The sequence below is a fragment of the Paramormyrops kingsleyae genome, chromosome 5 (assembly GCF_048594095.1).
Source record: "Paramormyrops kingsleyae isolate MSU_618 chromosome 5, PKINGS_0.4, whole genome shotgun sequence".
Classification (NCBI taxonomy): Eukaryota; Metazoa; Chordata; class Actinopteri; order Osteoglossiformes; family Mormyridae; genus Paramormyrops; species Paramormyrops kingsleyae.
Window position 1 is genome coordinate 2,120,930 of NC_132801.1, and position 13,544 is coordinate 2,134,473.

The window sequence follows — 13,544 nt, forward strand, 5'->3', positions numbered from 1 at the left end:
CGCAATGACATCACAAAGTCTTTTAGCAGCAAATCGGACTTGCACCTTCTCTCAGACAGGGGTAATCAGAGCTCCTGGATTGACCTGCATGCATATTCCAAAAGCGCTTAGCCTACTAAGCCTAAATTGAACTGGCAGCTCTGGTGCAGTGCGAAGTAAGGTTCATCCCAGATTCAGTCCCGATCCTATAAGGCGTGGGGATTAGAACACGATTAGTTATTTAAACAGCAATGCATAAACTGGAGTCTGTAGCGATCTAATTGTGACATCACACATAAAAACGATAAGCGGAGAGCTAAGTAAACCTTTTACATTTCCTGAGCAGCGCACACTAGGAACATTACAGGGTAATTCTCTTCTGAAAACGAGCACCGCCGCGCCCCTTATATAGGCCTAGTTAACCACCCTATATTGGCAAACGCCTATATTGCCAGCTACAGGGCATCCGTAGCATTACATGCCATTTACTAGCCTAATGCGCCCATGTTTTAAGGTAATTAACTGATTTAACAGAAACACCTGGGATTCCGACCATCACTTGGAGGGGAGGGAAATTGAGCCCACAAACCGTGGAAATTATAACTTTCCTGAAGTATATCTGTTAATATAAGTAGGATACCACTGGTATGCACGAGCTGTTTTGTGCATTGTGCCCTTTCTAAAATAATCAGTGTTATCAGTTGCTGGGTGATTAAAGCTAAAGCGATTGTGTCCAGAGCATTAAAAAGCCGAGCGCTGTAAGCTTTCGAACCCCCAGCTCGTTTGTTTGTCCTGGTTTCGGTTCGGGTCTTTTCGGCTTCCAATGTCCCGCCTCCCGAGAGCCAGCTGGAGGCTCCAGTTATCTTCAGGTAACGTGAAAAACTAAAAACAAACGGGGTTTAATAACAGGAGAAATGACGTACTATGACGGGATGAAATGCAGCTAGTCCTCTTACCCGCCGTCCCCATGCTTAGGGCTCCAGGACACCGTCACAGGATCCCCGATATCCAGCCCGACCCGCAGCCATACCTCTAACGGCGCCGCCAGCTGGACGGGCAGAGGGGCGACCGGGGAGAAGAAGCGGGGCCGGGGGGCGCCGGACGCGCTGCAGCAGGTGAGACGGGCCGCCGCACCGAGCTCTTAACGCCTGCTGATCGTATATGGTTGTCTGTCATGGGGGGGTCATGTGCGTGCGAAGTTTGGTGGTTCTGCAATGTACTTCAAACCAGGTTAAACCTTTTTACATTAAGCATTGATTCCTAAAGTGCATTATCGGCTGGGTCCGGATTACCGTGCGGTTTGGTCCGCATCCGGACTTTGGGATCCCCTAATATAGTGCTGGAGGTGTCCGCATATCCTGCAGTTATTTTCAGTTAGGGCTGAGTATCAGTGGCGTAGTCATACACGGTACGTAAGGTGCGTACACACCTCCCGTCACGAATGAATATATATATATATATATATATACACACACACACACACACACACACACACACACACACACACACACACACACACATCACAATGAATTGGATACATCTGCTGTCATGCACGATCTTTTAAAATGTATACAGTTTGTTAGCCTGTTCTTTCTCACGCGGAGCCAAGCTCATGTTCCAGCTGGATGGTACCGTGGTAGGTGATACTGTTCCCCCCCCCCTCCCCAGCAGGAGCTGCAGACAGAGAGACAGAAAGATGTGGCCAGGCTGCATGACGCACTGAGGCTGGAGCAGGAGAACGTAAGGGAGAGGGGGGGGGTGTTGCCCTGCTGACTTTGCTACACCCAAAGTGACTTTCTGGGGGGGGCAGGCCTGCCTTTCCCCAAATGCATGTCTTGGTTCCGTTAAGGGAGCAGACCTCAGTCAGAACTGTACAGAGTAAAACAATCATAGCCCATCATCTGCCAAAAGGAGCCCAAATTAGTTTGATTCAGAGACAACTGGCTTAGTTGAATAGAATGAAAATATTCCAGGACTGAATGGCCTAATTCGCCTAATTTTCTTCCCTGGCTTCATTACCTGCCCTCAGTCATTAGTGGCGTAATGAGCTGTAGGACTCCTCTGGGTTTTGCGCCTCCAGGTCGGTGATTAATCTGCTCCCCTATCCGAAAGCCCCCGGGCCCAGTCTCGACCCAGTCCTGACCTGCCCCACCCCCACCACCCCATGTTGCAGCACAGACATCTGCAGTCCCGGTGCAGCCAGCAGGCCTGGGAGCTGAAACGGAAGGAGCGGCAGAACGGCCGCCTGAAGGAGAGGCTGGCGCAGCTGCTCGACAGGCCGAGGGAGCGCAAGCGCTGTGAGGCTTTGGCTGTTCTCAAATTTCTCCAGCAGGGGGAGACATTGTGCAGGAATCGGACTGTCTTCTGGTAACGGCTGTGATGAAAGAGGGAACTACAGCAATCCCTCGGTTAAGAATGTCCGACTTGCGGACAACTAGTGCTTACGAACGGACTGCCATAAAGCCTACTATAAATCTGAGTAAAATACAATCGTTTGTAATACATTTGTGACGCTAATGAAAACATTGCACGGCTTTAGCTGTTTAAGTTGAGGTGCAGTACTGCATGTTGTACAGTATGTATTACTGTTACCTACAGATTTGACTTTAAAATGGCTGTCATATCCTGGGGCTGCCTGTGTTCAATCCATCCATCTTCCAGCCGCTTAACCAGAACAGAGTTGTTGGGGGGGGGGGGTGAAGCAGATGTTAAGTCTTAAATGTTCATGAGGTTTAAAGGTTCAGTGTAGAAGATTTGGGGCTATTTGGATTTTAATCAGCATTGTGATTTTAGTCCTGTGTGAAACATCTGAGGACTTGTGTCCTGCCTTCTGCAGCGATGGACATGCTGAACGCCCCCCCCAGGCTGCTGGGAAAGAGCCCCCTCCCCAGGGACGCGAGGGCCGCAGATAGGTAGGGGAAATGAGGGCAACGGCGATCGGTGGCTCGCCACGGCACTGCTGCAGGAGTGATTTACATGCTAACTGTAGGTAGAGGTTCCGTTTTCAGATGTTTTTTATGGGTATTTTTACTACTGCTTCCGGAAAGCATGTGTGTTTATTATTTACCACGATGTGAGAACCTGGTAAACACTGTTACTTTTAAGAAATGTCCCCTCAAGCTAAAGTCCTAACAGTATAAACCTCAATTTTATAAAGATCTGTGACTCGTAGTAGTCGTGACTTTTGTTCGGTTAATTACACTTAACCCCTACCCGGACATAACCTAAAGGTTAAAGTTGGGATTAGGGTTAGGGCCACAGAAATGGAGTCCCCACAAAGAGATGAATACAAATGTCTCTCCATCCCTCCCATTATATACTGAACCCCCAGTTCTTAATGAAGCCTGCTTTAAATTTCCTGAAGGGGGGCTTTAAATTTATCACTGATTGGGGACTTTAATCCAAGGTAGGTTTTAAAGTCCCATTCATCACCATGAAAATTCCTCCTCTCCTCCCGACTTTTGCAGGCGGACTGACCAGGAGGTTGCGCTGCGGGTCATGCTGGAGAGGCAGGAGGTGGAGCTAAGGCAGGCTCTGACCCTGAGGCGTGACCTGTGTGACCTCCTACGCCTGCTGCGGACCCACATGGAGCAGGTTGGTGCCGGGGGGCTCGAACCTGCAGCCTACTGGGTCGTCTCCAGGATGGGTCATCTCCAGGAGCCAAGTATCTTAGCCTGTACGGCTACTTAAAGCACCCTGCCATGAGAACATAAGTAATGGATTAATTCTGTTTATATTCATCGCTTTTAAAATTAGGCTGGCTTGGGTCCATGTTTTGCCTAACTTAGATTCACACGAATACTCTGAGTCTGTGATTTGTCTCACAGACCTTTCGAGACTCTCTGGTGGTGGTTGGAGTACCAGACTGTGAGAAGCTCCTCCAATTAGAGGAGGCACTGGGTGATCATGTGACCGGGGGAGTGGTACAGGCATGGGACAGGGTGCAAAGGCGATTTGGGGAGCTGGTCTCACAAGGTAGGCACTAGGATCAGGTCGGTCCTGGTAGCTCAGGTTAGAGTGGCTAATTACAGGTGCAGGTTTTTGCTATTTTTGTAGAGAAAATCTGTTAAAAAAATAACTTTGCACAGATGGAACTGGCAGCTGTGGTCAGCTTTTGATGTCTGTTACGATTCATGAATCTCATGACAATGAGTCTACGGGTTGTCTCTCTGAAGATGGTGAATGTGTGTGTGTGTGTCTCCATCCCCCCTACGCACGCGGAAAGCTCAGTCCTCCAGCAGCGCTGGAACCGACCAGGAGAAGCTCCTGGCTCAGCTGGAGTCTGACTTGGAGCAAAGCAGACAGCTGGTCCGGCTGCAGCAGCAGGTGCTGCAGGTAAAGCCCCCGCGTGTGTGTGTGTGTGTGTGTGTGTGTGTGTGTGTGTGTGTGTGTGTGTGTGTGTGTGTGTGTGTGTGTGTGTTAAAACGCATCACTCCGTGATGAAATTCACAGGCATTATCCTTGCTGTATAGTAAAGGCATGAGCAGCTATGGGCCCCCCACAGTGAGCTTGCTGTCAACGGCTCTCTAATCCGTCTGCCTACCTCAGGACAGCGTGAACCCCCCGTTACTGCCTACCCTGACCGACTCGTATTACCTGGAGGAGTGGGAGAGGCTGCAGGCCAAGTGGGTGGAGCTTGAGGATCAGAGGCGGAGCTTCCAGAGGGAGAGGCAGGCCTTCACAGAAGCAGCCATCCGATTGGGCCGTGAGGTGGCTTGGGTGGGAGGGTGTCGCCGAGTATGGGGGGGGTTTGCCGGTGTGTGTCCCCTCCCCTCTAACTTCGCGTGTGTCCCCAGCGGTGGCAGTTTGAGCAGCAGAAGGCCATCCATCTCGCACAGCAGATCCTGTGCCACTCGCCCTGGGACCAGCCCACCCACGACAGGAGAGAGAGCAGCATCATCTGTGAGTGTCCTGCAGCTACAGGGGAACGGGGCACTGTGATGTTGCTTTGTCATCGTCGCCGTCAACAATGACAACGATGACAATTTTATTATTTTGATTAATTGTTATGCAGTGCTTTTTGCAGCCCAAAGACACTAACAGCATTCAGTGACAGAGGAGGCAGTGGAGGGAGCAGAGAGCCGGGAGCTGGAGGGCTTGGGGGGTGGGAAGGTCTTTAAGGCGCGATCTTAGGGACGAGCTCCAGGCTGCACCGCTGGCCTCGCTCAGCTCTGCGTGTGGGTGCTGTTTCAGCCTGCTGCCTCCGACCATGTCTGTGTGACGTCCAGCAGCTCATAGGACCTACTCCGCCTCCCCCGCCGCCTCCCCCTCGCCCCGGGAGCCTGGCATCGCGCCATGGGCAGAGCACAGCCCGGCCCAGACGCCCAGCACCCCCGAGCTCTACTCCGCCCTGCGGCTGCCCTTTCACCCCAGGTCGGCCTCCCCCACCCCACACCCCCCAGGCCTTGTCTCTATGAACAGTGCAATCCACCCAACCCAAAATGTGACTTTGAAATCCTCCATTACAGGAGATCCAGGGGCAGCCTGGTAGGCTCAGAGAGGCAGAGCCGCGAGAGGCAGAGCCGCGAGAGGCAGAGCCGCGAGAGGCAGAGCCGCGAGAGGCAGAGCCGCGGCCACAGATCCCTGGAGTGCTCTTTTTAGACTGTGTGTCTGTGTGTGTGTAAGGCATTTCAGTTCCTATTCTAATAAAGAGGCTGACTTATCGCCGCCTTGTACGGACCCTTTCCCAGTCTCTCCCAGTCTCTCCCCGCCCCTCTCCTCCATGCCGACACGCTCCTTCAGCAGTGATGGTATCTCAAAGCTCTCCGCTGGACCTTAATGTTCCTCCTGCCCCTCTGAGCCTCAGCTTCTTGCTTTCCGGAATATCCACAGTTTGCTGCTTGGGGGGGGTGGGCTCTCTTCTACCCCCAAATGAATGTGGATGTGAGGCCGGCTTTACAGTAGTGCCATGCCCCCCGCCGCCGCAGCGTGTGAGGGAGTGATGGTTTGCCGACTCTGTGTGTTCTGCCCCCCGCCACACGTGCGCTGATGTTCGTTGGGCTGTGGGGGGGCGGGGGGGTGCTGTGCTGTTTATCGCCCTTGTGTGCCTGTGCTGGTTGCAACCTGTAACCTGCCTATTTATAAACCCCCGTACTGCGTAAGGCTGGGGCTGGGGGGCAGCTGCATGGGCCGAGGGGGGCGGGGGGCAATGCATATGAGAAGCTAACGGCCTGCTTCCCCCCCAGACTGTCCCAGTGGACCCTTCTGCTTGGCTATGACAGTGTGTGCTGCCCCCCCTGTTGACAGGCCAGAGGTGAAATGGTTTGTCACCCTCATCTTCTGATGCAATAGTCTGAAAAATGGAATTAAAATTTGATGCGTAGTAATCGCTGCATTTCCTGCTCCTCTGTGGTTCGAGCAGCCGGCAGCCATGCTGCGGCGCGGGCCGCTCCTGCCCCGACCTGCCGGGCTCTCAGTCCGCGTTCTCCTGCCCAAACACTCCCCTCTCACTGTGTAAATGATCTTCCCCTCTGTCCCTGCGTGTCCCTATACAGCTGTGACCAAAAATACTGCCATCACTCCAGTTATTTAACAAAATTTACCAACTGTCCCACAAACATGCTGACATTACACATGTTTCCATTTTAACATGTGTATTTCCTTTATTTGCAATATAAAAACAAGATAGAATCTTTTTTATTCACCAAGTACAGAGAAGTACAAGGAATTTCTTTTGGTGTGGGTGATGTCATCATATATAACCAAAACATATAAACATCTATAAGTAAAGGTACAAGGATTTATTTATTTTTCTTTGGAAAAAAGCTAAATGTAATTTTATTTGACACACAACTCCAGAATTTGTACTGACAAAATGATTGGCAGCTCGTATAAGTTGTAAATAGTTGCATTTCAGGCTGGTGATCCTGTTTATTTTTCATTTGAACTCACCTGTGACAGTTACAGGCGTTGCCAGTTTAAAAAGCACCACGATCAACCAGTTTAGAGAGGAGTTGCTCTGGCCTGTGTTGTGTGTCTGCATAAACTCCTCCCCTTCGTGTCCTCTAAATGATCACAGATTCTGGACTTTTTTGGTCTCCTGTATATCTGTTCTGTCACAGGGTGGGAGGAGGAATGCAGACAGACTGTCAAGATGCATTTACAGTCTTTTGTTGCTATTAGGTGACAGTCATTTCTCACAAAGTGGGGGGGGTGGTCATTACGTCCTGGGCCTTGTGCACTAACACACCTCTCTTAAGATTGTCAGATATAAGTAAAGATATTCAATGCATAAAAACTTCCATTCAAAGAGGAATTTAGGGTAAAGGTTTTGTAAGAAGGGCAGGATCCGCGTGCGTTCCCTGGTAGCCGATCCGCGTGCGCGTTCCCTGGTAGCCGATCCGCGTGCGCGTTCCCTGGTAGCCGATCCGCGTGCCCGTTCCCTGGTAGCCGATCCGCGTGCCCGTTCCCTGGTAGCCGTCGGCACACGCCGGGATCCGCGTGGCGATGTGCCAAGGCAGAGTCCGGCTGGGTGGCGCGACCCCTGAGCCCAGCGACAGTGCTGGGCCAGAACGGGACAGCTGAGGCTCCAGACTGACGCAGCCAGAGGGATGAAGGAGAATAACGTCAGCACACATCAGGGGGGGGATGTCTTAAAGAGCAGTTAATGAAGACAGAAGAACATGGATAATATTAATGGTTTTACCTTAAACATTCAGCTTGACCCACCCAGCCAGATCAAGATAAGTTAGTGTGCAGATCAGCAGGTTAGGAAGTCCGGTCGGAAGGTCGTCAGTTCAAAACCTAGGGTTGGCCTTGTGACCGTCAGATCGCCGAACAAGGCCCCTAACTCCAGCGGCCCTGGGGACTGTCTGACCTCGCATTCTCAGAAAGAGAATGTAGCTTTGGGTTATTGTAGAAGGAATGCAGTGTAAGATCTGTGGCTGGAGACCAGCTTCCCAAAGGCTTTGTGCACATGAAGAACGAGGGCATGGACCAGCCAGACTTCAACGTGCCGGTTCACCGGCGAGTCTCCCGCTAGCCGTCACAGACGGCCCCCGGGGGTGCTATCTCCTCCGCTGTGACAAAAAGCATTTAACCTTTTACGTTTTCCCTTCATTTTAGGGCATTTCTATGGAAATAAGCCAGTGGAATGGCATGCGGCTGTGAGGTGGGGGTGGGGAGAGGGCTGTGCATCGCGCCCACGCTGGGGGTCTCTCACGCAGCCGCACGGCAGGCGTGGGGGAGGGGGGGCACAGCTGCACGGTGGATACCAAGGGGTTAACAGTCTGGCACGGACTGTGAGAAAAATATGCATGGTGGGGTGGGGCCTGTCTGGGGTGGGATTTTGATTCGGGGCAGAGAGCAGGGTGGGGAGAGGGGGCTGTTTCAGGAGACGGGGGTTAGGTATAATGGGGGGCAGGGCACTGGCAATTTTCATTCAAGCTGAGACCCCCCTTCTTTCGCTCTTCCTCCCTCTCTCTCCTGTTCCCTCTCGCTCCCTCCCTCTGTACTTCCTCCATCTTCCTCTCTCTCTCTCCTGTTCCCTCTCGCTCCCTCCCTCTGTACTTCCTCCATCTTCATCTCTCTCATTCTCTCTCTCCCCCTCTCTCGTGTTACCTCGCTCCCACTCCTCTCTCTCTCTCTCTCTAATTCTCTCACTCCCTCCCTCTCCCTCTCCCCCCTCTCTCTCATGCTCCCTCTCTCTCCTCCTCACACACCCAAGAACAGAGCTTCCTCAGACTTCGGATGGAAGCTTTAGAGCTGCAGGAGGCGGCGGCCCGGGAGGAGACCCTCTGGGATGGGGGGCCAGGCGCCAGAGGAGGAGAGGGACAGAGGTAAGCAGGGTGAGATGGGGATGGAAAGTGTGGGGGGGGAGACAAGCCCCGGGATTAGAGCCGGCAGGGGAAGGTGGGGGGAGATGAAAGATGCATGAGAAGGAGGACAGGAACGAGGGATACTGGAGAGCAAGACAGAGAGAGAGAGCATGGATCTCAGGTCAGCACGGCGGTGGGGGAGGACTCCACAGAATGACAGTGATTCAACGGACCCTGCACAGAATCCCTGTTAACTTCTTGTTTTAATGGATACACTGTTTATTTACTGAGCACCGGATACATTAGTCATGTACTGAGCACTGGATATGTTAGTTATTTACTTAGCACTTTGTCTTTATTACTCCCCTAACACTTTGTGTAAGTTATTCACTGTACACTTTTAAATGTAGCTCATTTTTATATGTGCTGCAGTGAGCGATTGACCCAGATTCTGGGAGGTGAAGGTCTGTCCGTCACGGGACACATGTGGACGCACCGTGCCGCTCTCTCAGTGTGCTGTGCTGTTCAGAGTACGCCCCTGAGGTGAAACACGCGCTACCGTGTATGTTCAGGCTCCTCCTGTGTCATTACTTAGGGACATGCCTGATGTCCGGTGTGCGTCTGCCTTCCTGGGCCTCGGTGTGCGTCTGCCTTCCTGGGCCTCTCATCTGTTTAACCTTCCAAGTGTGTTGCGGTCGGTCAAGCAGGGGCTGGGTATTGATCCAGTCTGTAGCAGGCAAACACATGCCCAGGCCCAGACAAGGAGGTTCAGTTGGCGGGGGGGGGGGGGCATGTCCAACATGAGGTTGTTTTCATCAGTAACATCGGTGCTTCGCAGACAGGCATGCAGACACACGCACCTCACCCGTCTGCGCTGATCTGACCTCCCGAGGCTCAGAAGTGATATAGTGTGGTAAAGCCAGCCATGTTTATTCACAGGAGTATTACTCGTGAGAACCGGAGGCAAACGTTACAAGTTGCGAGAGTGCAGGGCTGAGCCCAGCAGCCGTCTATGCAGGGGCTCCCTCACCCCAGGCCATGCGCTAGAACCAGAACCACCCTAGCGGTCACCTAGGGGGCGCCACTGTGCAGATTCGTGATTCTGGGTGTGCATTTGTTTTGGTTTAGCATCCAACACCTCCATGAAAGGCTGCATGCACGGGTGGGTAATGCATCTCCTGCATGTCCCTGCACGTCGTGTGACCGCCCCCCCCCCCCAGCCCCCAGGGCTTTTACTGCACATGCAGCTGGTCACGTCGTCTGCACACAGCACCTGGGCAGGTGGGCCCTAACAGGAGCCGGTCCGAGAGTGGGGAGGCCGGCGTGTCTCGGAAAGGCCGGCGGCCCTCATCACGTGGTGAGGAACCCCCTCCCCCCACGGGGGCCAAGGGTCACACTTCCAGACAGCCTCTCTCTCACAGGCACGCAAGCCTTTGACCTTTGCTGTTCAGCGTGTCTGGAAATTCTGAGCCTGGAATCGATCAACCCCCCCCACCCCCCCACTGCACCCCCATCTCCAGACATAAAGCCCCACCACCCTTCCCCCCACCTCTTTCTATTTCTCCCAGCTGCCTCCCCCACAGTGACAGAATAGAGTAGCACAGCAGCTGGGTTGGGGCAGACGATCATGCCCAGGGTAACCAGAGCGTGTGCGTGTATGTGTGCGTGCACGTGTGCATTAGTGCGTGTCTGTACGTGTCTGTGAGTATGTGCGTGTGAGTGTGTGTCTGCCAGTGTCACAGTTTCCATTTTTCCCAGTTAAAATCAAGGTTGTAAACAGACAGCCTGCCAAGTGTGTAGGAAGAAAAATGAACAGTTATTACCAGAGTAACATTTATGGGGAAACATCATAAGGTTTCAGCGTTCACATATGGAAGGAGCTAGTATGTGGATTTGTGCCACAGGAGTAGGTGATATGGGAGCGTGTGATACCGGAGTCTGTGATACGGAAGTCTGTGATATGGGAGTCTGTGATACAGGAGTCTGTGATATGGGGGTGTGTAATATGGGAGTCTGTGATACGGGAGTCTGTGACACAGGAGTAGGTAATATGGGAGTCTGTGATATGGGAGTCTGTGATATGGGGGTGTGTAATACGGGAGTCTGTGATATGGGGGTGTGTAATACAGGAGTCTGTGATACGGGAGTCTGTGACACGGTAGTCTGTGACACGGGAGTCTGTGATATGGGAGTCTGTGATACGGGAGTCTGTGACACGGGAGTCTGTGACACGGGAGTATGTGATACGGGAGTCTGTGACACGGGAGTCTGTGACACGGGAGTGTGTGATACGGGAGTCTGTGACACGGGAGTCTGTGACACGGGAGTCTGTGACACGGGAGTGTGTGACACAGGAGTGTGTGATATGGGAGCGGATGCAGAATGCCGTCAGGTCTCGTCCTTTCGGGCTGAGCCTCGGGGAACATTCAACGCTGTCGGTGAGTTTGTGACATTGGGAAACCATCGAGCGCTGGGTGTACCCTGCCCCCAGCCAGGCGTCCGGCGAGAGGCGGCCCGCTTTCACGCCTGCCATCCTCCACGTACAAACAGTCAGCAATGAGACTCATTAACATAATGCCGTGGGGAGCGCTATCCCACAAATGCCACAGATTAGAGCTACCAAACATATATATTAGACCTGAGATTAATCCAGGTATTCAGCAGTTACTGTTAGTACATATAGGTCAGCAAGATAATGGTTCCCAGTCACTGCTGTCGGCGGGTCTGAGATTAAACCCCCCGGAAAGTGGACGGGAACCATGGCCACACGCCATTTTTGGGGCGTCAGATCACCTGAAACAATGCTACCCGCCTCTTTTTGCATTATATCACCAAATCACACTTTTCAAGGCAAAACCGTAAAATATACAGTCTTGCAGGTTCTGTAGCAGTCGCATGTATCAAACCTGGTTGGAGTAAAGCTGTAAAGGAGAATGAAAAAAGATAATTACACCTTTAGCAGCAGACTGTGATTGCAAATGATGCACGAAGGACCTCGAAGAGCAGAGCACCGGCGTCTGAAACGTCACGCTGAGACACTCGACTGACTCCAAACTGAACTTACAGCCTGTACTTTATTCTTCTGCACATTACAGAGAGAGCTCAGCAGGTCTGGTGTGGGGGGGTCACACTTACAGATGTTCATCCCCTCCCTCAGCCGCCCTCAATGACTCCCCCTCAATGACCCCCCACATGGTTATATGGCTGTATAACACGTCAGACAGGAGGAGCTGCAAAAATGAAAACCATGAAGAGACATATACCCCTGTATCCTTATTCTTGCAATTTATTTTGCACTATATACTAAAATTGTTATTTTGAAGCGGTGGGACCAGGCGGCGGTGGGAGGTGTCCATACCTGAGGCAGTGCCGCATATTTCTGAATCTTCTTTATTTTAATATGTTTAAGAAGCGTCCAGCATGAAAGTGCCATATTGTCTCTTAACCTCTATCACCCTGGTAGAAATTTAGACAAGCTAAAGTGTTAGTTAGAAAAGCACTGAAGAAAGTAGTCCGAAGTTTGTTTGCTATTGTACACGTCTGACATACTGAAGTCCTTCATATCTAAGCCTTTGAGTTTTAAACTGGTCTCTGTCATGCCCACCGTATGTGTCAAATTTTTGTCATTATTGATGCATGAATTGAAAGAGTTTGTGCTCTACTTCAGTGTAAAGCTCCGTAGCATCAAAATATATCCTCATACATTAATATCACACTGTTCACACGTGAATTCTTGATAGATTGTGTATGCTTGCTTACTCACAAATATAATATTTGTAATATATCATGATGTATTCATACCGAGTGAGAGAGACTGCTATGTCCTGCTTAAACCTGACGAATGCATATGTGTACGGGGAAATCTTATTACTGCACTGCCGTTTGCTGTAAAATGGTAATCCAGTAAAATGTAATATTCATGTGTTTTGCATTGATGTATTCACGGAACGGTGTACGGTACTGTACATATGAAAATGCCCATTACAAGGTTCCCTATGTTTTACCTCGTAGTGGATTTATACCTTAAATGCTCCCATTATCGATTTTTGCCGGCGCAGTGTGATTGGCAGGTGGGCATATACCCAAACTGACAACAAAAAAAAAAACTCTTCAAAATATGCGTGTACAAAATGTTACTGTTGTTCATTAAAGGCTGTTTTCATAATTCATTATTTTCTCTTGTCTAAGGAGTAATAGAATTTAAAATTATTTTACACCGGGAGCATTATTTGTTAAAGGGTATTTCCCTCGGTGTAATAAGAAAACGTAATTAATATGTAATATACTATCAAAATGTGCTCCCCACACTCCTAAGAGTGCATATGCAGCCAGAAATTGTATTATTTAAACTCATATTACGGAAATCTTCTACCCCGGGGTGTAATCAGAAAATGTAGCATTTTCGATAAGGGTGTTATGGTAGTAAATGTGGCTGGATGTTTGAGTCACAGCGCTTGTTGGGAGTCTCTGCCATCCACACCAGACTCCTTTTCCTCGCTAGATGAGACGCGGAAGATGAGAGGTTACGAGGTACAGCAACGTACGGAGTTCACAAAGTGCCAAAGTCTGTTTTTTTATCTTGTACGCACAAGATATCAACGAAGAGTAAATTGTGCGCGTAATATTAATCTTACGCACACAAGACATTATATTGTGTGCGTTGCATAATTAGGACACTGAACACATGTGAAGGTGGAGTGGCAAACGCTTCTCTCTAAATTCTACTTAAATCTCGGAATGTCGTACAGACATTCATGTTACTCTAGATCTATAACACTAAACATCGGATTGTAATCAGCAGAAACAGAA

General features: G+C 50.8%; 1 protein-coding gene across 4 annotated transcripts; it reads left to right on the forward strand.

Moving 5' to 3' along the window:
* Window positions 1-51: 51 nt before the first annotated feature.
* LOC111858882 (afadin- and alpha-actinin-binding protein) lies at window positions 52-5,658 on the forward strand. Of its 4 annotated transcripts, none has more exons than XM_023841061.2 (12): window positions 52-848; window positions 955-1,094; window positions 1,648-1,719; window positions 2,153-2,276; window positions 2,816-2,891; window positions 3,447-3,573; window positions 3,807-3,954; window positions 4,205-4,314; window positions 4,528-4,689; window positions 4,776-4,881; window positions 5,173-5,352; window positions 5,448-5,658. In XM_023841061.2, exons 1-12 carry the CDS (start codon window positions 803-805, stop codon window positions 5,468-5,470), a joined length of 1,314 nt encoding a protein of 437 aa, XP_023696829.1. In that variant the 5' UTR covers window positions 52-802; the 3' UTR covers window positions 5,471-5,658. The 4 variants fall into 4 exon arrangements, with proteins under 4 accessions (XP_023696829.1, XP_023696825.2, XP_023696826.2 ...); XM_023841057.2 differs by having other exon boundaries at window positions 5,208-5,352; XM_023841058.2 differs by having other exon boundaries at window positions 5,211-5,352.
* Window positions 5,659-13,544: the final 7,886 nt, after the last annotated feature.

Excerpts from the sequence above, each read along its gene's own strand:
- LOC111858882 (XM_023841057.2), top strand. The coding sequence starts at position 803 with ATGTCCCGCCTCCCGAGAGCCAGCTGGAGGCTCCAGTTATCTTCAG. Across the intron at positions 4,315-4,527 it reads TGCAGCAGCAGGTGCTGCAG|GACAGCGTGAACCCCCCGTT; the intron begins GTAAAGCCCCCG and ends TGCCTACCTCAG. Across the intron at positions 4,882-5,207 it reads GAGAGAGAGCAGCATCATCT|CAGCTCATAGGACCTACTCC; the intron begins GTGAGTGTCCTG and ends TGTGACGTCCAG.